We start from the raw sequence: 24,410 nt of genomic DNA on the forward strand, positions 1-24,410 counted from the left end.
CTTATCTAGCCGACAACTCGTACATCCGCTCAGGTTACCGACTGCACTACTCGGCACGTGACTGTTTCCTGTCGCTCTTTGAGCTGCACAATGAGACTCTGAACGTGTGGACGCACATGGTTGGATCCTTTATCTTCCTCATGCTCATGGTATATCTGGCGCTCTCGAGCCACGCGCTGTCTCCTGCGGCCGACACTGCGGCGCTTGCAGGTCTCACGACCCCGCAGGCCTGGTGCGATAATGGCCAGCAGTGGATCGTGGACGGCCGTCACACACCGCGAGTGCTGTTGTCCACGGGTCTGCCGGAGCTCTGCCCGCCTCCAGGCCGTGTGGCCCCCGCCAAGTACTATGAGGTAGCCAGCGTCATCTTCGACCACAGTCTGCAACGTCTACCCAGTTTGGAGCGCTTCCACGCCCTCGTGGAGCAGAACGTGGGCGGTTTCTCCGACTCGGTGGGCGCCCAGATGGAGCAGCTTCGCAGCGAGTTGGGCGCGTTATCTGCGCGTCTCGGCGGCCAAATGCGTGACGCTCATTCAGAACAGGTACGATCGCTCAAGATGCAGCTGGGCGCGCGCGTCGAGTCGTTGTCGGTGTTCCTGCAGGACGTGGCTAGTCAAGTTGGAGCGGACTTGCCCATGAAATACGCACTGGAGGAGCTGGACGGTGTGGCCGAGAGCGTACGCAAGGGACTTCACATCTTGGCCACCGCTGAGGGTCCTCACAATGTGCCGCACTGGCCAATCTTCGCCTTTATGGCCAGCGCTGTCATTTGCTTGACATGTAGCGCCACTTTTCACTTGATGTTCGTGGTCAGCCGCTCGGCCTACATGTTCCTATCACGTCTGGACTACGCTGGTATCACGATTCTCATCGCTGGGTCCTTCTACCCCATGATTTACTACTCGTTCTACTGCCACCCGTGGCTACGTAGCGCCTACCTCGTGTCCATCTCGGCGATGGCCGCGCTCACTTTCGTTGTGGCGCTTATGCCAGTGTTTAGCACGCCCAGGTTCCTCGTGGCGCGCACGTGCATCTTCCTGGCGCTGGGCTTCTTCGGTGTGGTCCCCGTGACGCACCTGGTGTGGCACTTTGGCCTCTTCGACCCTCACGTCACGGTCATGATCGGCCCGCTGTTGCTCATGGGACTGCTGTACACAAGTGGAGCCATCATCTACGCGACCAAGTTCCCGGAACGCTTCTTCCCTGGCCGCTTCGACCTGTGGTTCTCCAGTCACCAGCTCTGGCACATTTGCGTCGTGGCCGCTGCGCTCGTGCACTTCGCCAACGCTTTACAGCAGTACGAGTGGCGCTGGAACACACAGTGCGAGGCATAGCTAGAAGGAGAACAGTTCATGTATTTGGTCGCATATCGAGTTGACGCTGCTGGAGGAAGAGCGATAGCGGCTAAATAAGAGTGCGCCCACCTTATTTTTAACAGTTTCTTATCCGTCTGATCGCTATTTTGACCGTAATTCCCTAATTGAAGCTCATTCAGTGTTCTTGTTACTGTATTCAACATGAGTGGGTCTGAAAGTCCCGTGGCCAAGCTGCAGCTTGAGCTGCCACCAGCTCTAGGACAGGAAATCAAGACCACAAGACGCTGCTCGTTCGATGCCCAAGGTCGCTTTGCAGTATTCGAGCAGGCTTTAGCAGGAGAAGCGACTTTATCGGCCTCTCCTCGAGCACACAACATTCAGCGCCTCACGCCGTCGTATCGATCCCCACGTGACCAAGATCGCTATCCGCGGTTTGCAACTACAGCAACGAAAGGGGCCGTGGCTGCAAGACTGGGACTGGCAATTCAAGCAGCACAACAGAACTCGCCCACGACGCGGACACCGTATCGAGCTCCGAGTGACCACGAATTCCGCGAACCAGTTTCTCCACTCAAATGGGCCCCACAGGCCAATGGCCGGGACTTCCAGACCAACTTCACATTGCCCAGTAACCAAGACATTCGACGGCGCACTGCACGAGATCAGGAAGGATTCTTCGGAGCCGCCCCAGGTGAAGACTTGAAGCAGGAAATAGTGATAGCAACTAAGCCGCAAACTGCTCGTTCACCAACGAAGTCGTCACGTGGTAAGCCGGAGTTCACGTCTCGAGTGACGCACACGTCTCGCAAGAGTGCCAATAAAGCGCTACGACTGGAGATAATTCTTGACCAAGAAGGTTTGCTACCTCAGCTCCAGGAGATCCGACAGCACAGGTATCGCGACGAAGTGGTAAGACTTTGTCCTCCTCACACAACTATTCGGTACTCGCATGACACTCACGGGTATTGTACTTCTTTGTGATAGGCCAAGTCACCCGTCCCATTCCTCGCGAGCTTCCGGCCTGCATCACCACTGCAGCCGATGTCACCGCACTGAATCCGTGAGTCTTTACCATTTTGTCACAGCTATTCATTCCTCCCACACTGGACGGATACATTTCCACAGAAGACAAATACACATGAGCTTAGTTGCCATCAAAATGGGGTTTTACTCTCGCTTACCTTGTTCGTCTGCAGAAAAGTCGAATTGGTGGCGATTTGCTGCCTCGCGTACCGCTTCAAGCCCCGACAGGTCAATTCTAGTGTACACCGGAGGCGGTGATGGGGGTCGTGTCCTGTTGCTGCTTGACGTTCTCCGTTGTATGGATAGTGAACTCTGCTCTTCATCTGCGTAAAAGTACCAACCAGTAAGTTAATAGGAAAATAATGAGGAAATCTGAGTGATAAGTACGCACGGGTATCGGATAGGAAGGCGAATTGGTCGTGACGAGGTGCCACAGGATCGACTGTTGTGTCTTCGGCCTCACGATTAGTGACAATTGGTGGTGGTTCAGACGGAGGAGTTGTTCTAGTCGACGGGGACTGAGCACGCTTGAATAACTTCGACAATCGCTTTGGTGCTGGTGGTTCGTGCACACTGGAGCTTTCGCTCTTGCTCTCTTCGCTGCCACTAACTTTGGAGCTCAAACGTTTTGACTTGCGAGGCAAGGAACTCAATCGAGGCGAAAGCTGACGGAGTAAAGCTCGTTCACCAGCTTCAACTTGACTGTCCTTGTTGCTATCGGATATTGAAGACTTCACCTGTCGACTTCGGATACGCGACAAAAAGCTCCGTCGAGGTGACTCAACAGCAGCATCAGTAGTGGATAACGATACATCTTCCTTCTCTTCAAGCAAGTCGTCATCGTTTACGGACTCTCGGTTGATAATTTCCGCTTCTGTCGGTGCAAACACTCCCGGTTCGATATCAGCTTGAGTTAGCGAGGCTGACACGAAAGGAGAAGTAGACGGTAAGAGTGCTGCGTCAACTTCTTCGGACGATGAAGACGGCATGAACGTAGATGGGAATGTCGGCATACGGGTGAACAATTTAGAAAGCAGCACTGGGCTCACTGGTGGGGCAGACTCTCCTCCACTCTCGGCAGCACTCGCTATCCTTTCATCGATATTCTCACCGATTGTTGCGCCTTCGACTGGGAGCTCGCTGTAGATGCTGCCCTTAGGTTCTTCACTGGGTTCCATGATATCGATCGCTGGGGCTTCATCACCTCCGATCCCTTCCTGCTGTGCTGGACGTTGTGCAGGTGGAGGCCACACACTCCTAACTGGTCGGAAGTAACCAACAATCATCTCTTCACTGTCCTTGCTATCTCGATGCTGTGGCTTATCCTCATCATCGAAAGGCACAAATTCTTCAGCAGAGACTGAATGGGTTCTCTCCTTCATTCCTTCAGACGTCTGCGCTTCCTGATCGTCAGGAGTAGACACAGTCATGTTGGCCAAAGACACAGTTCCGCCTATATCATCTCGTTTACGCAACGCCACATTCAATCGATGCAACAACTCCAAGCGTTCCTCGTAATGGTGCAGTGATTGCTCAACAGACGGCGTGGCTTCTTGGAGATTAATGTCTTCGTCCTCTACACGCTTCTCGTTAGTATCTTTTGGCGGCGTCTTCTGTTCGTGGACTTCAGCGTGGCCAAAGTATCGTTCAACTTGAAAAATATTACGTGCTCTTGCTTCTTCCACTGCGCGACTTTCGCGTGGTATCAAGAACCACAAGAGTTGAGCTCCTAGCCAAAAACATAGTACTCCGATCAGCCAGTAGCCAATTCGACGCTCAATTGAGATGTCAGCGAAATTATCCACGGTGAAAAGCGCTAGCGAAAGTGCTACCGGTACGGAAAGTTTGACCATGAGCAGCATATAAGAAGCCCAGAGATCTGGCTCAACGTCATATTCCTCTGGTTCAGGTCGCTGCCGTATACAGCAAAGCTCCAGCGCATTTTGCCGTATCTTGACAGCACAATCGATTAGTGCCAGCATTGGTAGCAATGGGCAAACACTCGAGAACATAATTATCAGTCCAATTTGCATCACAACTTGTGCGTAATCCTTGCCGGGACCTGGATAGGGGGACAACATCGTCTCCTCTTCGTGTTCTTTTCTCTGATCTCCACGTTGAATTATGTGGAAGCGTCTAAGTGCAGACAAAATCAAGAAAACACGAATGCTCAATTGCACTGCAAAGATTGCAATCAGCAGAGTCTCCATCTGAATAAAGACGCCAACGTGACCTTCAATACGAGCGCTGTAGGACATGTACAGAGGAATAAGAGGAGTCAAGAACTGTACCGGTAGCGCCAATCCACCCACACCACTCAGCATTAATAAAATCAATCCACTGAAAGTGTTAACTAGTTGCAATGCGAACAGTTTGGCCACAAAAGAACGTTGATAACCATGATGATCACGGGAGTAGTAAGGATTCTCCCATTTGCTGAGAGTAGGAGCCACATAGGGAATACATGCGCCATTCCACTGAATCAGCAAAGCCTGACAAATACAGGAACTAAGAACTGCAACCTTCTCACCCCAAACATCAACGAGTAATCCTTGACTAAGAAGCACCGTGAGTGTCACCAACAAGTTGACACCTCCCAGAATCAGAACACACAGCCACGACACAAGTTGTCGCTGAGCAGAAGAGCACAACGATCGCGTGTACTCGATACCATGATCAGCATTGTAACGTTGAAAACTATCGGTTTTGGCAGCGATATCCCATTGGAGCTGGTACCATACACTCCTGCGTTCCCATAGTTTAGCTAACGAGAAACTCCAAACAATCACTAAGACACCAAGAAGGAGCTCGGGTAACGGAATTGTGGTATCGATCTTGCCAACCTCTGTACTGCCACCTTGAATGTAAGTCGGAGGGATATAGTAGTCCCACAACGAAATCATCAGTGAATGTTTGGTTTCGCTGGTTATTGCGACTATCGCAATAATTGCAGGTATCATCATCATCTTGGCGTAGAATGCAAGCCATGCAAAGTAGAATCCAATCTTCTCTCCGAAATAGTCTTTCACATCTCGTAGTGGTTGTCGAAAGGGAGCAATTCTACCGATGAGGTTCAGAATTGCATGATCATCAGGATAAAATTCACCTGGAAGGTGAGTAGGACTCCAAAAGTTTATCCAAGACGAAGCTAAGGCACTGCGAGAGTTAAAATCAAATCTGCTAGAGCTGTGGAGACAGTGAAAGGACGATAGTAAACCACTAGCGATCGCGTTGTTCGTATCAAACTCTGCATCGATGATGCGTCTCGTGACACGGATACAATCCACAGTACGCAACACGGTAGAACGGCGATATGTATCTGGTATATCGAGTTTGTGAGGATATTTCTTGTAGATAAACTGGCGTTGGATGTTCGGCGAGTAGCTTGCAAACGCTGGAGCGGAATTGTGACAACGAATCAACCCCTTCGAAACACGGGATATTCTCGAGAGAGCATGTATACGAGCAGATACACGCGCCAGTGACTCACCTGGAAACCACACAGCTTCCTTAGGAGACATGGCATTCTCCGCCAGCAATATCTTTAACTTGTGCTTGACAGTATTTGCATCAAGAACCTTCTGGTCTGTATTCACCTCCTTCTTATCGCGCCAGAAAGACCTTCCAGGGTCAATTGCATCGGCGAATTGTAAGCGATACGACTCAGTCTCGCACGAGGTCGCTAGTAGGAGGTTGTCGGACGCAGAAATACGGACTAGAAGGAGCTGACCGTCTTCAGATACACTCAGACTCACGTCTAATTTGCAGATTGCAGTGAGTCGCCGTAGCATGAGAGTGCGTACAATTGCACTAAAGTCACTTGAAGAAACCACAACGCGTGGAGTACGCACGTCTGATAGAACTCTCCCTGTTCGACTAGACCATTCCTTCTCAAACGCTTCACGCTCTGCTGCCATACGATCCGGGTCTCTCACTCTCAACGATCTCAGATAGACTTCGAGGACTTCTTCATAGTCCAGAGGGGGTGATGATTCCTGGATTATAGTTTTCACTGTCATTGTCGTTAGTTCATTGCGAGATACACAACAGACAGAAGACAGCATATTCTCGATTGCTTGGCGAAGAGGAGGTAAAAGGATCTGTACGAGAAGAACCAACTTGACTCCTATCGACCACGACAGATACGAGTTCGTGAAGTTAAATGTCACCATTAGCAGTGCCACAAATTCATGCTGACAGGAGAAATCAAATTCTGCAGGTTCTTCACTGGAGTTCATACCCACGCATACGTGTGAAATCCAGCGCTCAATCGACGAACATGTTTCCGCTGACGCCTTTATATATACTTGTCGAAGTTCTCGTAGCTGTGTCTGATTGGTGTCGGGTCCAATTAATCTGGCGGCCAATTTAAAAAACTCTCCAAGCATGAAAACTTCCGAGCATACAGCAATAACAAGCAGTACTCCTGCTACTTGTTGTTTCCACCCACACCCAATAAAGAGTGCTGCAAGCATCGCCGATATCCCCGACAGTAGACAAATCACCATTACCCACGCGAAGAGAGAGTGAAAGTCTGCAATAGAGCAAAAGTGGAGAAGATCAGTACTCGCTGCTGTATTCAAAACACCGAACGATGCAGCCCCAAACACCAGCAAACGTGTAAGTGCCGTGAATAGATCGGAGAAAGATGATGCGTTTACTTTGGGTGACGAAAGCTTTCTTCTTCGCTTGGATTTGTCGGATACAACAGGGCCGTACACAATCAGAAACATACCCGTGAGCAGAACCTGTAGTGAAATCATCACGAGTTCGCCAATAATTATTGACTCAATAGCCTCATCAACTTGCACGCAGATTCTTAGGATATCATTGACACACGCTTTCTCCGTATCATCCCAGAGAGGAGAGAAAAATTCACGTCTGTCAATAGCGACGGACGTGTATTCAAGCTTCGCTGACGAACAATGTACACTGATCCACTGGAGAAACACACTGGGAGCGTCGAACACGAATCGCTGTACGAGCGACGGTATTGCCCCTCCATTGAGTATCACCTCGATCATGTCCTGCGAGAGCGAGTCTTCACTCCGAGCCAGCGCTTCTCGTAACTTACTGTGGCTCCTTCGGACGATAACTATCTCGTCTAGGAGCAAAGCCAGAGCAATAATGAGTGCAAAACCCACCACAAACAGCACGCGTGCACCATTAACGCTGCGTTTGTGAGCAACCACCCAGCCACCAATATCCTTCAAAAGTAGCAGCAGCATCGAGACTATTACAACGTTTACCAGTTTCTGGGATACTCGATCGTGTTCGTCGTATTTCCAATAGAGTGCACACCCCACTGCCGCCGTCAATAGCAGCAATATTATTGATAGCAAGAACAGTCTGCGTAGAACACACGCCACATGCGAAATCATCGTCGGTTTCTTCTCTTCTTGTGCTTTTCGCTCCGCCTCCATAGCTGCTGCGTGTGCTGCATTCCTCGCCGCCACTTTGCGCAGATATTTTTCCTCTCTCTGCTCGATAGCTGCCGTCATCTCCGTCATCTCTTGGAGCTGTACATAAGGTAAACATTAAAAAAAAAAAATGAAGGACACACGTCACAGATTTCACTCTAGTCGCACACCTTGTCTGGCGCGACGCTGTTGCCGCTAAGCTGGAACACCATCACGTAGTAGTAGCGCCACGGCTTCCGCCCGGCTGAAGCTCCGTCCACCTTCATCTCTGCAAGCGCCTCAATTGACGGCCATGCACAGCTCTTCAAGATACGTTGGATCCACTTTGATGTGGCGAACACAATGCTACACACAATTGACACTTCAAGAATGGAGATCAAGGTGCTGTACTTCGCGTCGGCGCGGGAGGAGATCGGCGCGCGCGAGGAGAAGCTGTCGCTGCCGGAGACTGATGGCGTCGTCACATTAGCTTCACTGCGTTGCCTGCTCATGGACAAGTATCCTCAAGCTGCGGCCACCATTGAGAGCATTACACTGGCGCGTAACCTCGAGTACTCGGAGGACGACGTGGCGCTGCAGGACGGAGACGAAGTGGCTCTGATCCCGCCCATCAGCGGTGGCTAAGCACAAGGCGAAAGCGTACAAGCGATCTACAATTAATACAAAACTTATGATTCTTTTAAAAGCGTTTGACGCCCACTGTACGCTGGAAAATGCTCTCCAAATCTCGACCCATTCCGACTGTAGGTGGTGCGACCAGCAGCTTTTGCGTCGTCCTGGAGCGCAGCCGCATGACCCATCGCAGACCTTTGTATAGAACCGTTAGCGCCGCCATGCTCACCATAAACTGGAAGATACGCACACGACGCAACCGACTCTTCTCTTCCTCTTCAGTCACCGGAGGCTCGCCATGTCGAGGATGACCCGGCGGGAATGTTGGTCGAGGCGCTAACATGGCCGCAATTCCGGCGCACATGGCTCCTATCCGCTCGAGAAAGTGCACAAAGCTCCCTGCAGACAGTGAAATACACAGGTGGTAAGCACCCAGACACTAAACGGCAAGTTAATACCGCAATAACCACGCACCGATGCAAAAGTTGAGTGCTTCTGCGTTCATGCCGAGCAGCTCAGTGATTTGGCCGATGGAGCTCACAATCTGGTTGAAGCTATTGAGCCATCCCAGGCCTCCACTGTTCGGATCCATCATACCACCCATACCGCCCATCATGCCGCCGTAGCCCATTCTTGACATGCCACCGTAACCTCCATACCCTCCGTACCCTCCATAGCCACCTCCGTAGCCTCCAAGGCCTCCATATGAGCTCATACCACCATATCCTCCGATACCTCCGTAGCCAGTGCCATACGTCGAACCCAGTCCTGTACCGTAGCCAGTAGCACCGTAACCTCCGTACCCCGTTGCTCCGTACCCTGTAGTACCGTACTGCGACGCAGTACCAAGCGCCGAGGCCCCATTCGTCGCAGCTGAAGCAATGGACAGCCCCGTACTACCAGCAACTACGGTGGAGGATACTGCTGAGCTACCGGAGGCAAGTCGAGAGGCCGTAGAGGCTGTGGACTGCGGTGTGACACCAGCAGACGCCAATAGGTCACCGCCTGCAAACCACAGAAAGCGTTAGAGAGAGAGATGGCGAATGAAGAGACGGGATAAATAGAGATAGCTTCTCACCTGCTTGGGCGGCCGCTGCTTGGCGCTTCTCCCAGGGCTTGGCGGGCGCGGCGTCGGCGCTGTAGCTCAAGGTGCTGGCCATTGCTCGTAATTTAGACTGTGAGTGAGCTTTCTCTTCCGATGAAAATACAGGGACTGCTGTGAAGTTGTAACATAGAAATTGAAGGTATTCGGAAGTACATTTTACATTTTCTATTTGAAACAAAGAGGGAAAGGGTTTAGACCTTGAAGCACCGCTTTTTGTCAACGTTGACACGTCAGTCGGGAGCCGATGGCATAGCAGTCTCAATCTATGCAGGTTTCATCTCCACGGGGGTCAAAGAATTCGGGACGCAAGCTTGGAGATAGCAATGAAGCCGAGTCGATGCTGTACCCATGAGCCATGTGCTGATGATGAACGTTCGCGCTGGATTGGCGACGCGGTGTCTCTGTGCGTCTGTTGAACGGAGTTTTGACGCAAGAAAATCTCGAACTACAGAGTCTGAACGATTTTCCACTGTCAGAAGGAGAAATCTGGCTGTCCCCGAAGACGGTATAGTGTCAGGATTAAGCTGGATCGCTCAGCGTGACACCAACCTAATTTGGGTTATTGGAAACGGTCGGCTGTGCTCTTTTTGCACTCAAAGCTCAGTCACGATGCCCTTGTGCTCAGCGTATTGATACCATCACATACAAGTATCCTTGCTTCGCGAGTATTAGCATAATGAGTGACAGCGAGGAAGATTCGTCCAGCACCAGCAAACAAAAATCCATTTTCAGCGGCATGGGCAGGTACGAGCAGATACAAACTCCCAACACACGCACTCAACTGCTCACTCCCTTTCTTTATTGCAGGGTAAAGCAGATCAATCATCTCCGTGAAAAGTGGAGCCCCAAGCCCAAATCTCCACTGCTCGACCGATCTTTCATGGACACCCCACCTTCCTCTCCATGGAGTCGACGTCCTAGTCCAGTCAAATATCCCTCGGAAGCGCCTAGCGAGAATGGACGACACACATTCCGTCGCTCCCAATCTGTGAGCGGATCACCAACACGGCAACCCGCGGTCACCATTGTGGACATGGAGCGATATCTCGCGATCAATACGTGGCTTGAACGTAATGGCATCAACGTTGCTCAAGTTGACACTTCAGGAGCAATTACACCTGAAAAATCTAAGAACTACGGACTCTTTGACGACATGTACTGCTCACTAGAAGTTCTCGAAAATTCTCTGAAGACCGATCTTTCCCATCTTGGAATTAGCGAAAGCGTCAAAGAGGTACGAGTTTCGAAGGTAGCTCAACTATCGCCCTTCATTCTTCTAATATGTTGGACTTCCCTTACAGGATTCAGGCTGTAGAAATCCTTCATCCCGTGCTCTCTTTGATTATTTAGCTGTGATCGGCACTGATATGCTTGATGTCAAGATTCGCAACTTCCGGAGCCAAAGAGAAAATGTTTTTGAGCCGACTGTTGCGTTCGCGCACCCACCAGAGAGTCAATTTAACGCCGAAAGCCTTGAACATTTTTGTTTTCCTGCCGGAATCAAACTTATCAACACGCGCAGTGAGACTTCAGATGAAAGTGCAAATTTTAAGGAAGGAGAATTCTTTGTTCTGATGATCTCCGGTGGAGGTATACAGGGTCAAAGTGTCCAATATGCCATGTGCATGAAAGGAACGATTATCATTCCTAGAGGCAGCGACGATGGAAAATGTCTGCTGCTACCGATCTGCTACTGCGTCATTGCGCAGATTCCATTTATCCCTTTCTTTCGAGCTCTGCTACAAGGATTTCTCGGTAAGTCATGCGCTGTGCATAGCAAAATACTCTTTTCTAACACGGTATTCACGGATTCACGACAGATAATATCCGAAATGAACTTGAGTCAAGTGCAGACACGATTCCCTCGAGTAGTATCGTGACTGACAAGGTGGGTCTTGTTTGCTTTGCTATATATCTTCTACAAAATACTGGAATTGCTCATACTCTCTGTAGCATGCTGGATTCATTGACGACGTTTTGCAGCGTCTTAAGGAACTTTCTCTTCCTGACAAGGGGTTGTCCATGCCTGTCGACGTATTTCCGCCAAGTCCCCAGCTAATACTGGTACGACCACACAAAGAAAACGATCTGGATGAGAAAGTTACGCTTTTGTTGCAGTGGGCTCTACCTTCGCTACTATCGCGATTGTCAATTGACCGGCTTCTTCAGATTTTGAGCCTTTTGCTTATCGAGACAAAGTTGATTGTGGTATCTGATGAGATCCCGCTCCTGTCGTCGTCTACATTGGGTTTAGCGTCGTTGTTGCACCCACTCGTTTGGGCTGGACCATTGATTAGCATTTTGCCGCCATCGATGCACGAGTATATGGAGGTCAGTTCCTAGTGGAGGCGTGAGTTCTGAGTGGATTGCATCAACGCTATTCAATCGCTAACCGTATTGCTTACTCTTTATTACAGGCTCCTGTCCCTCTTATTTGTGGTGTTGACGAGCTTCCTCGGGATTTCGAGTGCTGTAAAGGCACATGCGTCCTATATCTGATGGAGAATCGCGTGCAGCTTCATGCCGATGATGAACGTGCTTTTAGAAGCCGACAAATGCCTGGATTGGAGAATCTCTCGTGTGACCTCACGAGATTTACCAAGCAGATGCTGGGGCGAGTTACGGGCTCCTTTCGAGACAATGTTACGCCTCTATCAACTCATCTCGTAATTCATCGCGTTCGTCGACATATTGAGCATCTGATTAGTATGTGTGTACATACTACGTCTGGCTTTTGTCGAGACCAAGTCACAAATCACGAGCTCGATGCTAGTGAAACGAGATTCGCAGATATCTTCATGCAAACCCAGATGTACCAAAAGTATCAAGATGACCAGCCTATTACGATTCCAATCGAGCTAAGTACTCAAGAAGTGCCAACTCTTGAGACAAGAAACGACAAAATTCCCATAAAAGGCTCTTCAATCAACACTCAACACGATGAATTAAAGTCAGCAACCAGCATGCTGTTCCAAATCGCATTAGCAGGGGTCAGTATACCGCCACCAAGCAGCTCTCAAGTAGAAAGTATGCCCACCAGTATTGTGAGCGAAGAAATCGAGACTCCGAGCCTCGACATGGAAGCGTCACCAGTCGAAGATGAACCGGAACCAAGATCAGTGGCGCTCTCATCTACAGCTTCCTCTACGTTAGGTGCAGCAACCCCCTTTGTTTACCAGTTATTGTATATTATCTAACGAATTTGTGTCTAGCTAGAATCTTCCCCAGCTTGAAACTTTCACCAAATGAGATAGTGGAATCTCCAGCCAAAGGCTGTGAGCTGTTATCCCCAACGTTGAGTGAAGCATCTACTATTGAAAGAAAACCCGACAGAACTTTTATGTGGCCTGTAAGTCATTCCGAGTTTGATGTCTTCTGGGAGCCAGATGAAACGAGTGTTGCGAGCCCTGGAGGTTCTCTCGCGTTACATGTACTCTCCCCAAGAAGTCTGTCGTTTGAGTCTCCTTGCCGCAGTCCAAATTATACAAGGGATGCCACTTTTGTTGCAGACCCGGAAAATGCCGGTCGCAGTGGACCTGGAAGCGTAATGAAGCCTCACAGAGCTGACACGGAGACCACAATTTCGCTGTTTGACACTGCTTTAAGTGAAGCTTTGGGAAGTGCAGACGCAATAGATGAAACGTGGCTATTTGAGCCTCCAGATGATCCGAGACCAAACCTGCAGCAGAACGATGCCAGTGGTGACGAGCGATCTGCACACGAAAGTTTGACTGAAGATGATAATATTTTGGTATACAAGGAAAGCTTCGTTAAAGAAATTGGAACCGAACTCAACAATTCTCCTGTCGTAGCGCGGCGTTCTCGGCACGGGAGTTACCGGAACGCTGATCAAAGCAAGGACGACGGACCCAGAGACTGTATTCTCACAGCTGACCAATTTAGTGTGCTGGTGACAGGAATTAGTGTTCAATCGGTACGTGAGTTTCGTACGAACTGAATGCATTTTTACTTAACGTTCATATCGTTGTGCACATGTAGCGTGGTGCGTGGGAAGGATGGTGTGAAGGCCAAATGTTCATTTCTTCAGATCTCAAGACTCTAACTTGGGAGCGACATGCTGTAGCATTTGCTGCACTCAACATGAACATCGCAGACATTACAAGAGTCGCATTTGAAGACCAGCGAACAGCTTCACCCTGTGGATCGAGGCAACGTCGTGTCCAGTTCACTTTCACTAGTGAAGCCATCTACTTTCAGTTTTCAATTTCTCCCCAACACGACGTGTTTTTCGACATCTTCAAGCAACTTATTCCACCGACTCAATACCTTGTAGAAGGCCAGCAACAGTCATTTCCACCTCTATCGTCGCCCGTAGTTTTTAATGATAGTCACTGTGAAACTACCACTACCGACATCACCCCGGCGCCAAGTTTTCTAGCTCCATTGGTGTCGGAAATCGACTTGTTCAAGCAAAAACTCCAGAGAGGATTCCTGGTAGAAAAGGTGAGCTTGATCGGCTATTTCTTCAATTGTCCTTACCTTCGTCTCATCTTGTTGTGCTTTTTTTCTCGGTAGCACGGTCGCTTGGGAAGGCCACACGCCAAACTTCTCTTCACCGATGCATTGTGTTTCCACATCATGTGGAGAAAACCTCCTGCATCGGGTATGGATGATCAATTCAAACTAGACCAGATTGATCAGATGCAGCGTCGATCCACTCTGTTCTCTCAGGATAAAAGCATTGCAGTTGACAGTATTACCGCCATCGTAACGGGAAAGCAGACGGCGGTATTTCGCCGCGCCACTGCGAGCAAGTCGAATGATCGCGTTTGCTTATCGATTCTCACCCCGACACGAACGCTGGATATTTGTGCCTATTCGCTGCAAGGATTCCAAGAACTTTATCGCGGATTCTCATTGCTAGTACAAGAAATTAAACGAACACGTGACGGGTTAGACTGATCAACGACGCGTTTTCTAATTATTTTCAGTTACATGTATCCCGCAGATAAGCTGTGAGTTCGTCTCGTAAGGCGACGATTTGTGTTAAATTCCGAGGTTCTTCTTCCGTTGATCCTTTAGAAGAGGAGGCTGTAAACCTCGTTGATGCCTTAATAATCTGCTTCATAATTGAAGAATCGACGAACTGCTTGTTGTTCCGAGCTGAGCTGGCAAGGAGAAAAGCCTCAAACTGCTCTAGCTCTCCAAATCCCAGCAAACACGATTCCATTTTCAAGAATTTCGTTCCACTCTCCACACGGTCCTGCAATGAAAACGAGAATGGTTAAAAGTTTTGACATGTGAGAAAAAAAAAACGATACGTCTGTGATGTTTCAACAAAAGATCGCAGCGTACCAGAAGCGACTGGGGATATAGTGCACCAGAGAAATACATGCGGTAATTTTGGACTCGAGCCGACATTTTGGTCTTGATTTCACCCAGGGACAGCTCTACGTCTGCGTCCACCGTGACAAGATGATTTTCGGTCTCCTTCTTAAGCTCATAGAGTAAATAGTAGCTGAAGTACAACGTATAAGTCAGGCAATACCATGATGACACAAACACAACGGGCATGAAGCTGGTAGTACCTGAATGGGGATATGGATTCGAAGAAACCGTCACATCCAACTTGTTCGAGCTTTTTGAAGGCAGCGATAGCGCCGCGTAATGCATCCACCACTTGCTGAAACGCATCGCGCTCTAGTGGGAGCATATTCTCTTCCACAAACGAGCGGGGGTCCTCGATCTCAATAGGAGACGTGCACAGCTCTGGGAAATAATCACAGAGAACGGCGATAGCTGTCACTAGATCTTTCTTCTCTGCAATCTCATCAACCGAATTCGTCAAATTCGGGACTCTGGCTTCTCTCCAGAAATCGGAGAAGCTTCTTCGGATCTGTGCTGCATGATTGGCGAAATCCAACACGCGGACACTGGGCTTGTCCTTGTGACGACGATTGAGACGACTCAGGACCTGCACCGTGTGTGCACTGGAGCGTAAGTAGCGATCAACGTACATACACGCGAGTAAGGGCTCATTGTAGCCCGTATCGAGTTTTTCACAGACAATAACGACGTCACTGATGGCGAGTGTGACGCTCCGGTTGTTCAGTGTCAGCTCTGTTACGGACTTTGCGCTGCTTCCAGCTTCATCCAAAGCCACAGAGCCACTGAAAGCAGCATAACAATTCCATCCAATCTTTTTCTTCGCGACGAACGTAGTGATCAGCTTGTAGTATCGCACGACATCTTGACGATTACGCACCACAATCATACATTTCACCTTCGGGTGTTTTCGTTTCATAGATCGGAAATCTGTCATCATTATCAACGCCTTGGCTTTTAACACGGCAACATCGTCACTTGCATAGTCAAGAATACGACGTCGAGCCCCATGATGCGTTTGCAACAGTTCTTGTACTGGTTTGGGGAACACTGAAGTCTCCACCTCACAACGCACACAGGTGTAGTCGTCAAGGATGTTCATAATCCGACCGTCATCTGTGGCCTGAGCAATCGGGTAGCAATGAAATGGATGCCTAAAGCCATCATCTGTCTGAGTACCAAACAGTTCGAGAGCATCGCTGTTCGGTGTCGCTGTAAATCCGACGAACTGCAGATTAAATGTTAGTCAATGACGAAGATACAATGCAGTTCACCCTCGTACCGTGAGTCGAGCATGACTGCCTTCTCCCGCCTTCATGACCTTCTCAATAGCGTCCCGTGTGGATGACGTATGTGATCGATGCGCTTCATCTGTGATGATCGCCACGCGCTGGAACGGATCATTCTCAGCTTCATCCTCTTTAGTACCTGCTTTTACACTCGAACTACGATGGAGTAGCCTCGTTAGCAACACGTCATCTTTTACCAGCAGCCCCATCTTGTGAGTTGTAGTGATGATCACTCTCTGAGGACTCTCTTGCTGCTGTGCGTCCAGCAATTTAGCCAGATGCTCGATACTCTCGGCTCGAAAGACCTCGTCCACTCCATTGCGATGAAGATACGTCTCCACTGCGTCTCCCACCTGCTCGTTCAGCTTGACTCGGTCCAGCATGACTACGATAGTGTGGAACCTCAAGGACAAAGGGTCCTTCGCGGACAGCAGCTGATGAGAGAGCGCTGCAATGGTCAGCGTCTTGCCTGCACCGGTGCTGTGTTGTAATAAGAATGCCTCTGTCCCTGTGGACACTTCGTCGTCTTCGATTGTCCTCGACTGAATGGCTGTAATGATATTCTCCACTGCTGTCAATTGGTGTGGCCATGGAGTAAACACCACAACTCTCTTCGTCCCGCGGGTTAAGGAGCTACCTCCGACGCGCATGGAAGTAGTGATAAGAGTATGAAGGACGCTGTTCTTGTGCTCTACAAGTGTAGTTTCATCAGGTTGATCGAGTTTCTGACGCTTGCGGAGTCGATCAGCACCACTCTCCTCTTCTGGTTCTATTGCAGCTGATGCAGCGTTGGCGGCTGCAACTTCTTCAGGCGTGGGGCGAGACCACTGCGTCTTCTTGGTGAGCGTGTGGTAGTAGTAAACTTTGCTCTTGGAGCGGGACACACGTACCAGCCACTCCGATGGCAGTGGCGTCAGAGTCATGTTGCTGACAAAAGCCGCATAAATGACAAAAGCTGCATGATTTTGGCAAAAATGATGTGCTGCACCACAACTTCATGTGGTGCACTTGGATTTTAAGGAGGCATTTTTTAGCTTGGTTTCACTATTCAACGTGATTACGGAAGAGGCCGCCTCTCAGTACAAAAGTCGCCAAGTTTCCCCCGAGTGTCCACGTACCAGAACCCAAGATGCAGTTCCGCACCGCGTTGCTGGCGCTCGCGGCCTTCGCCTTCGCAGCACAATGCGCACAAGCCGAACCTGTGAAGCTGACCGAGGCTACATTCGATCACCAAACGACCAAAGGCGTGTGGTTCGTCAAATTCTACGCGCCGTGGTGCGGTCACTGCCAGAAATTGGCACCGACCATCGACGACCTGTCCGAAGCAGCGAAGGACATTCACGTGGCCAAGGTGGACTGCACCAAGGAGCGCAGCGTCTGCGAGCGCTTCAGTGTAGGCTCGTACCCGACCCTCAAGGTCGTGACCGACGGCAAGTCGTACGACTACAATGGCCGTCGCGACGTGGACTCCATGCTCGCGTACGCTACCGAGGGCTACAAGAAGGACTTTGGAGAGCGCATTCTGTCCTACGCTGAGTTTGTGGAGCAGCGCAAGGCCGCAGCTGCCGAGCACGAGGAGAACGAGCGCAAGAGCGCTGTCGTGCACCTCACCACCACATCGTTCGAAGAGCAGGTGCTGCCTGGCAAGGATCCGTGGCTCATCAAGTTCTACGCGCCCTGGTGTGGCCACTGCAAGCGCCTCGCACCTACTTGGAACAAGCTCAGCCGCACTCTCAAGGAGAACGGCAGCAACGTCCGTGTGGCCAAGGTGGACTGCACTGTGCACCGCCGCGTGTGCTCGCGCTTCGGTGTAAACGGCTACCCGTCGCTTTTCTACATTAACGATGGACAGGTGTACAGATACAAGGGCGGTCGCTCGCTCCCTGCGTTCCTTGACTTTGTGGAGAGCGGCTGGAAGAAGGCCGAGTCGACTGGACCGATCCCTGAGGAGGGTTTCTTCTCCAAGATCGTCGATATTACCATCGAGTGGGCCACGGAGCACACTGTGCTGGCTGTTCTGGCAGGCATCCTGGTAATCGCCATCGTTGTGGCCATCTTGGTGGCTCTGCTGGACTACTGGCTTGGTGCTGACGATGTGGCGCAGTACAAGAAGGCTCTGGACGAGAAGGAAGCGGAACAGAAGGACGGTGAGGAACTCCCGCCTAAGGTGCCGTCTGCAGCGGAGGCCAAGAAGACTGGCCAGAAGCCCAAGGACGAATAACAGGATTACGTAGGGTCTATGCTGCTTGAAACGCTGATCGATAGAAAGGAGAAAAAAAATAGCCGCCTTACAGGCAGACTGCATGTAGCTAGTACGTTAGTTAGGACCTCATCAAGGATCGACAATGAGCATGTACAGCTTTCCGCACTTTCGTAGCGATCTTTATGTTGCAGGGGTGTTTACGACGGACGTCCAGTATTCGATGACCTCCAGGAACCACATTGGCTCACGTTGCAGCTTGGCATCCAACTTGACAACCTGATGCGCCACCAACGTGCGTACTGATACTGCTGCGTCTGTCTTAACTTTCTGCATCGGACCGATAGCCATGATGTAGTCACCTAAATGAAGTTTACAAGGAAGTCAGCGCCTAACTCTACGTCTCCTGTTGACATTGCCACCGACCCAATTGCGGTCGAGCATCGACTCCTGGAGGCGCATTTTTTAGGAAAACCTTGAGCTCTAGTCGCAAGACGCCAGTGCCGTCGTCTACAGTGCATTGCTTCCGCTCTTCAGACGTTGCGACCACGACGCCCTACATGGAGTAAAAAGGCTGTAATGAGTGAGGTATTGATAGGTTGGTTGTATGCAACTTGAGCTGTCAACCTGAACCCAGAGGCGAGAGCATTCGACACCGCTGATGGTGGGTGTAGAGCGGCTGGAATACCGCAGCGCGGAGTAGATCTGTCCCGCGAAGGCTTTGGCCGTGCTGCCGCCGCGTTTCGGAGCAGACATGGCTACACTTATGACAGTGTGGTCGGCCAATGAAAAGCTGAAATGGCACATAGGTTGTGCAAGATTAACGTCAACTAAACACACCACAACAGCAGCAACATCGATAGAATATACAGAACGAAATGGTAAGGAGGAAGGTCATTAGTGCAAAAAGAGAGCTGGCTGTGCTCGGTTGTCGCTTTAGGCTGTATCAATCTCGAGCTGTGCCTTAAATGAGCTTCTGCGTTACTGCAGCACCCTTGAGTCCAGCCTGTTCGATGGTCTGTGCCAAATCCGTCGACACAGGACGAGGCGGGAAGCCTGCCAGCAGAGTGTACGGCTGTGTGCCTGCATCGTTCCTGCAGCAACAATAACATCAGCATGAGGATGTCATCTCAACTCAACCATAGCAACTTCAACTTCTCCACGTACAACTGAATAATGGCATGCAGATCACGAATAGTGTGGTCCAAGTTGAGCGTCTCTCTGAGTCTCTGGCCATTGTGCAGACGGATCTGCAGCGTTGTCGAGGGTTTCTTGTCATCAATCACGGGGCGTTCCGCCGGCACTGTGTCCCCTTGGATCACTTCCTCAGCCGCATACGTCGTAGAGCCCATGGTCTGGCCTTCCCCGCTGAACGCCGTGTAGGCCGGTGGGGGAGGTGATACGTAGTCTTCCTGTCGCTTATCAACAAGACTGATCTCTACAGGTTCGTGGCGGTTCTCGCCTTCGAGCTCTTGCGGCACATGGCCGCTCTCCAGCGCCTCAAGGAATGGGCGGTTGGACGGATCCGAGCGCGCACGGTACGGGCCATCATTGACCGTGAATCCTTCCCTGTAGAACGTGATCACATGACGTGGCTGCGTAGATTCGCCAGCCGCAGCAGCAGCGCGAGCGTCCTGCTGAGCCCGGCCGATGATGTTGGCCACGTGGTCATCACCGCCTCCAGGCCCAATGACCGATAGCCCACTACCGCCGCCACGATCCGAGGCACCACCTGCATAGTACTGGTTGGGTTGGTCACCGTCCTCCCGATCGTCGTTGTGGTTGTTATTAAGGCTTGAGAGCCCAACGATGTTCGCCATGTTGCTGTGGCTCTATTGAGAACTGGGGATACTTCTCGAAGAGCTTTCTAAAATCTCGAAAGAGTGACTATGGTTTAATGATGATATTCAGAAAAGTGACGATGATGACACTACCTCGCTACGTTTTATTGCTACGCGAGTGCTGTCCGTTGATGAGCAATGTGCGACTTGAGCGAGTCGCTTGTGGCAGAAACGTCGGCTTCAGCCACGGAGAAGTCGGTGTTACGCGCCTTGGAGAAGCCTGCGTACATACGTTCAAATTGCAGACGTGCGGCCTCGGATGTTGAAGGCTTGGCGTTCTCGAACGACGTCTGCACATGGGTCTTGTTAATGAGACTGCAATAACAAGAAAGAAGAGTGAGTCGAAGTTGTACAGCGTGATACTGAATTGCCAATAGAAAACGTACTTGGACCCGTCGCCGTTTAACTTTTCGTGCACAAGTTCCAGCTGCGCTGAGTACATGATCTGCGTATTCAAGACACATACATCAACCAAAAAAGCATCAAGCGAGGGTATACATGCTCAATACGTACAGCTTGCAGGTCCGCGCCCGAGAAGTGAGCGCTTTTCGGGGCTCTTGCAATTTCAGGAAGATACTCGAGCGCTTCATCGGACAGCTCCATGTCCTTCGACACAGCACGAAGGATGTCCAAACGCTCTTCCTCATTCGGAAAACCTGCAAAGAATCGATACCGAATGAATGAGTACCTAAACCAACACCCCAGATTTCAGATATCTCGTCGTCCATACGCACCGCAGTATAGGGATTTGTCAAGGCGTCCAGGTCGAAGAAGAGCTGGATCAATCATATCCGGTCGACTTGTAGCCGCCAGCACGTACACTCCCTGCGAGGCAGAGCAACCAACGTTAAATATGTCACATACACCAGCAAATACTAAGCAGCTTACCTTTCTGGCTTCAACTCCATCCAAGAACGTGAGCAATTGGTTCACCAAACGATCTGTGACTCCAGTATTATCGGCACCGCGACGAGGAGCAATCGAATCGAACTCGTCAAGGAAAAGCACCGACGGAGCAGCTGAGCCAGCACGCGCAAACAGGTCGCGGATGGCTTGTTCACTAGCGCCGATATACTTGTTCAATACTTCAGGGCCCTTCACACTGATAAAGTTCAAGCCACACTCATGCGCCACTGCACTAGCCAGTAGAGTTTTGCCACATCCAGGGGGGCCATAGAGCAGCATACCAGCCGGAAGCTTGATCGGTGTATTGTCGTATAACTTCGCATATCGAGTAGGAAGCTCCAGCGTGTCTTTGAGCACTGTTCGCACATGTTTTAACCCTCCCACGTCGCTCCACTTTACCGAGCTCTTAAAGAGATCAACTCCAATTAATGCCGTCGGCTGGAAGTCTTCAATGCCTTCCACAAAGTCGCTCTGCTGGACCTTGTGAATCATCTCGGAGCGCTTGCTCGGCTGTAGAGCGTTGCGTTTGAACATCTGATGCAAGGCTCGGTCTGTAGCGCTTGACAAGTCACGGAGACTGTAGCCCTCGGTCAACGATGATAGAAGTCCAAAGTCAATGGCAGGATCAACGACAATTTGTCGCGAGTCCTCCGTTCCTTTGCCAGTTGAGTTCGCGTTGTCTACCTTCATATTCAGCATCTCGCGAATCAACATTTCACGCCGCTCTGCATCCGGTGAAGTCACTTGAATGGGGCGATCAAAGAGCCCACATCCTCGCAATGTCTTGTGTATGCTGGTGTCAGATCGAGCGGCGGCCACAACAACCACACTTTTGCTCTGCATAGCATTGCCTACTGTCTCCAACAGCTTCCTTCGTGCGCGTTGTTTCAGTTCTTCAGATAAACCCTTGATGGCTTCACACTCTCGTTTAAATGATGCCTTCAACTCCGCTGTTGTCTTCCACATGCGCTGACAGTTCTGGTTCATTAAAACCAATAACAGCTCTGCTATACGTCGCGATTGCTCGTTAGCAGCACCTGCCGACTCGTCTTCTTCCGGCACTAGCGCGTCCAAGTTATCCAGGACAATCAAAGCAGGCGCATGGGTATCAGCCTCTTCAAACACCTCGTTCAGCCGAGATTTCACCGACTCCATCTTGAGTCCTCGTAAGTTTCGGCACTCGACCGTCGTTGTGTAAGCTGAAAACTTCGATGAGGACTGAACCTCGTGCACCAAAGCGCGTAAGAGTGTCGATTTACCGCTGCCTCGCTCGCCATGCAATAAGGCACATCCTGGAGGTTTTGTACCCAGCAGAACTCGCGCAGCTGAAGCGTCTTGAGATAGCACAGGTCGCACAGCTTTCATCAACGTAGAGTAGCTCTTCGCGCTCCGTGATAAATCCAGCACTGATAGATTCAACGTGCTAATGGACGAAGCGTAGCTCCGCGCTTTCGCTAGCACTTTTTGCTGGGGACCGGCAGCACTCTTCACGGTCAATTGGTTCATCGATAGAACGTGTCCATGGCTCCCACCCAGCACAGTGTATTTCTCAATAGCACCAACTGGAACATCTGCAATAGAATCAGTGAGTAAACGAAAATATTGATCATAAGCAATGGAGACCAGCTATTTACCTTTCAGCTGCTCAGCGTTGAAAACTTCTTCGGCGTCGTATTGGACGTCAGCAACTGCTTCGACAGCTTTTCCATTATCCAGTTCAAGACAAAAAACTGAGCCTGAGCTGATCACATGACTACAGTTGGGTGAGCTACTCCAGCGCAGAAATGCTTGTTGGACGTGACCAGTCAGTGTGGAGTTAGCACCATTGGGGCCTTCTGGATTGATGAATAAAGTCACCGAAGAAGGCGGGAGCTCCGGTAGCTTTAGAACGCGAAGAAGAATTGACTCACGCGCTCGGGTACCCAAGCTGGCAGTCGCGCCTTGGTTTAAAGCGATGTGGCCCCGCACAACGTCATAGGAGGCTTTCAATCTCGCGACATAGCATACAGGTTGTTGTCTAGCACGTCAAAGAAGTGCTGCATTAGCATCGAGCATATTTCAACAAAGGCAAATTATTGACGATGCACCTTGTGGGTTTGCTCTCGTTAGTTTCGGATACGACACCGGTCGTCGACTTCGAATCAGGACTCCAAAGCGCTACGACAGGAGCTTCTTGCGCGTCTGAAGGAGCGTCAGAGATCACTGCTCCATCTAGCATGGCTAGAAATTCCGGATGAACCCACACCTCGTCAACCGTATCATTTCGGAGCGTGCCTACACTTTCCTATAAGAAAAAACACGCATCAGTAAATGAACAGCAGCATTCGCAGTAGAGGTCATAACTACCTGAACAAGCAACGATGGGGACTGCTCGTAGTACAGATCGGGGCTCATGCCACTCTCTGTCGTTTGCACCTGACGTTCTTTTGGTGCCACAATAACCTCCGAAGCTGGAGTCAAGCGAGCATGCTCCCTACCAAGTACGCAAAGCTCAGTCGTTAGCGAAAACTAACGACCGAATTGACCTAGTAAAGTCCTACTCACATCCCAACTGGAAGCGAAGCCCGAATGCGAATGAGCGTGTTCTGGTTGATCCAGATGGGACTCACTTGCTTGTCATTGACCACGCACATCTGGCACCCACACAATATCTTCGTCATCAATAACTTCATACAAGCATGCGCAACTCATCGACCGATACCTGTCGAAGCAGCTCCGTCTCGACAGCCCCAGCATGCAATTGAATCAGCTCCCAGTCGTCCGGCGTGCAAGGCTCAACGCTCACTTGTCGCGCAATCGGCAACGCCTCCACCACATGCACCCCAATAAAAGCCTGTGGCATCTTCTCCAAGTGGTCTTGCTGCATACCAAACCGATAAAACCTAAATCAACGTCATCCGAAGCAGCTGAATTCTCCAAGATTTCTCCTTACGATGCCTACACAACGCGCTAGCTCGATAGGCATTTCAATGATGTCACTGCAACGCACAAATCCCCGGTTATAAACCTCTTCGTCAATGTTCTCCGTTGTCCATTCTCCTTCAAACCTGCGTAGAGCTCCGTCCTTAACGATACCGCCAATCCAGCCAACACAAACGCGCTGTACATATCCATCTAGTGTCTCCCACGAGAGCTCCAGGATCGTAGCCCCCGCGACACTCATCTAAACAGCTACAAGTTAGTACAAAATGCAGTAGAATTTGCTGCAATTTGGAGGCGACGCACCAACTCGGGGCCGCCCACGAAGGCCTGCACAAATGCAGGCGGGAGGTTAACGAAGCAGCTGCTCACAGGCACCAACACCGGCGCCAAGAACGCCCCGCGCGCCGCCATGCTCGCACCCTCGGTTGCA

General features: G+C 50.5%; 10 protein-coding genes across 12 annotated transcripts in view; 4 read left to right on the top strand and 6 right to left on the bottom strand.

Annotated features, from left to right (window-relative positions):
• PPTG_22084 (hypothetical protein) overlaps positions 1–1,497 on the top strand; it is a gene marked incomplete at its 5' end in the record, with an annotated part of 3,364 nt that extends 1,867 nt beyond the window's left edge. The window contains one exon of the mRNA XM_008901691.1: positions 10–1,497. Coding sequence (XP_008899939.1) covers positions 10–1,334 — 1,325 coding nt within the window. The 3' untranslated portion in view covers positions 1,335–1,497. The remainder of the gene's footprint in view (positions 1–9) is intronic.
• PPTG_07324 (hypothetical protein) lies at positions 1,392–2,467 on the top strand. The gene is made up of 3 exons (XM_008901493.1): positions 1,392–1,414; positions 1,496–2,225; positions 2,301–2,467. The coding sequence occupies exons 2-3, from the start codon at positions 1,518–1,520 to the stop codon at positions 2,370–2,372; spliced, it is 780 nt and encodes a 259-aa protein (XP_008899741.1). The 5' UTR covers positions 1,392–1,414; positions 1,496–1,517; the 3' UTR covers positions 2,373–2,467.
• Positions 2,406–8,250, bottom strand: PPTG_07323 (hypothetical protein; the record flags this gene model as incomplete). Its single annotated transcript, XM_008901492.1, has 4 exons — positions 2,406–2,419; positions 2,498–2,662; positions 2,731–7,858; positions 7,930–8,250. 4 exons carry the CDS (start codon positions 8,248–8,250, stop codon positions 2,406–2,408), a joined length of 5,628 nt encoding a protein of 1,875 aa, XP_008899740.1.
• A 188-nt stretch (positions 8,251–8,438) lies between these two features.
• On the bottom strand, positions 8,439–9,531 carry PPTG_07326 (hypothetical protein; the record flags this gene model as incomplete). The annotated part of the gene is made up of 3 exons (XM_008901494.1): positions 8,439–8,770; positions 8,846–9,376; positions 9,450–9,531. 3 exons carry the CDS (start codon positions 9,529–9,531, stop codon positions 8,439–8,441), a joined length of 945 nt encoding a protein of 314 aa, XP_008899742.1.
• A 128-nt stretch (positions 9,532–9,659) lies between these two features.
• Positions 9,660–14,437, top strand: PPTG_07327 (hypothetical protein). Its single transcript, XM_008901495.1, has 9 exons — positions 9,660–10,220; positions 10,284–10,710; positions 10,778–11,231; positions 11,297–11,364; positions 11,430–11,807; positions 11,894–12,629; positions 12,689–13,410; positions 13,476–13,940; positions 14,013–14,437. The coding sequence occupies exons 1-9, from the start codon at positions 10,153–10,155 to the stop codon at positions 14,397–14,399; spliced, it is 3,705 nt and encodes a 1,234-aa protein (XP_008899743.1). The 5' UTR covers positions 9,660–10,152; the 3' UTR covers positions 14,400–14,437.
• Positions 14,393–17,056, bottom strand: PPTG_07328 (hypothetical protein). 3 transcript variants are annotated; one of them, XM_008901496.1, is made up of 4 exons: positions 16,105–17,056; positions 15,026–16,050; positions 14,793–14,955; positions 14,393–14,700 (listed from the first exon to the last, which is right to left on the bottom strand). In XM_008901496.1, the coding sequence occupies exons 1-4, from the start codon at positions 17,032–17,034 to the stop codon at positions 14,425–14,427; spliced, it is 2,394 nt and encodes a 797-aa protein (XP_008899744.1). In that variant the 5' UTR covers positions 17,035–17,056; the 3' UTR covers positions 14,393–14,424. The 3 variants fall into 3 exon arrangements, with proteins under 3 accessions (XP_008899744.1, XP_008899745.1, XP_008899746.1); XM_008901497.1 differs by having other exon boundaries at positions 14,393–14,955; XM_008901498.1 differs by having other exon boundaries at positions 14,793–16,050.
• A 97-nt stretch (positions 17,057–17,153) lies between these two features.
• PPTG_07329 (protein disulfide-isomerase domain) lies at positions 17,154–18,562 on the top strand. The gene has a single exon (XM_008901499.1). It carries the CDS (start codon positions 17,241–17,243, stop codon positions 18,330–18,332), a length of 1,092 nt encoding a protein of 363 aa, XP_008899747.1. The 5' UTR covers positions 17,154–17,240; the 3' UTR covers positions 18,333–18,562.
• Positions 18,380–19,105, bottom strand: PPTG_07330 (hypothetical protein). The gene is made up of 3 exons (XM_008901500.1): positions 18,939–19,105; positions 18,738–18,867; positions 18,380–18,673 (listed from the first exon to the last, which is right to left on the bottom strand). Exons 1-3 carry the CDS (start codon positions 19,065–19,067, stop codon positions 18,495–18,497), a joined length of 438 nt encoding a protein of 145 aa, XP_008899748.1. The 5' UTR covers positions 19,068–19,105; the 3' UTR covers positions 18,380–18,494.
• Positions 19,106–19,275: 170 nt separating this feature from the next.
• On the bottom strand, positions 19,276–20,131 carry PPTG_07331 (hypothetical protein; the record flags this gene model as incomplete). Its single annotated transcript, XM_008901501.1, has 2 exons — positions 19,276–19,405; positions 19,479–20,131. 2 exons carry the CDS (start codon positions 20,129–20,131, stop codon positions 19,276–19,278), a joined length of 783 nt encoding a protein of 260 aa, XP_008899749.1.
• A 131-nt stretch (positions 20,132–20,262) lies between these two features.
• On the bottom strand, positions 20,263–24,391 carry PPTG_07332 (hypothetical protein; the record flags this gene model as incomplete). The annotated part of the gene is made up of 13 exons (XM_008901502.1): positions 20,263–20,467; positions 20,539–20,597; positions 20,666–20,808; positions 20,887–20,977; positions 21,041–22,629; positions 22,693–23,075; positions 23,146–23,342; positions 23,405–23,531; positions 23,603–23,691; positions 23,760–23,918; positions 23,991–24,036; positions 24,106–24,221; positions 24,284–24,391. 13 exons carry the CDS (start codon positions 24,389–24,391, stop codon positions 20,263–20,265), a joined length of 3,312 nt encoding a protein of 1,103 aa, XP_008899750.1.
• Between the last annotated feature and the right edge of the window lie 19 nt (positions 24,392–24,410).

Source organism: Phytophthora parasitica (assembly GCF_000247585.1).
Source record: "Phytophthora parasitica INRA-310 unplaced genomic scaffold supercont2.11, whole genome shotgun sequence".
In the NCBI taxonomy this organism is placed as follows: domain Eukaryota; phylum Oomycota; class Peronosporomycetes; order Peronosporales; family Peronosporaceae; genus Phytophthora; species Phytophthora nicotianae.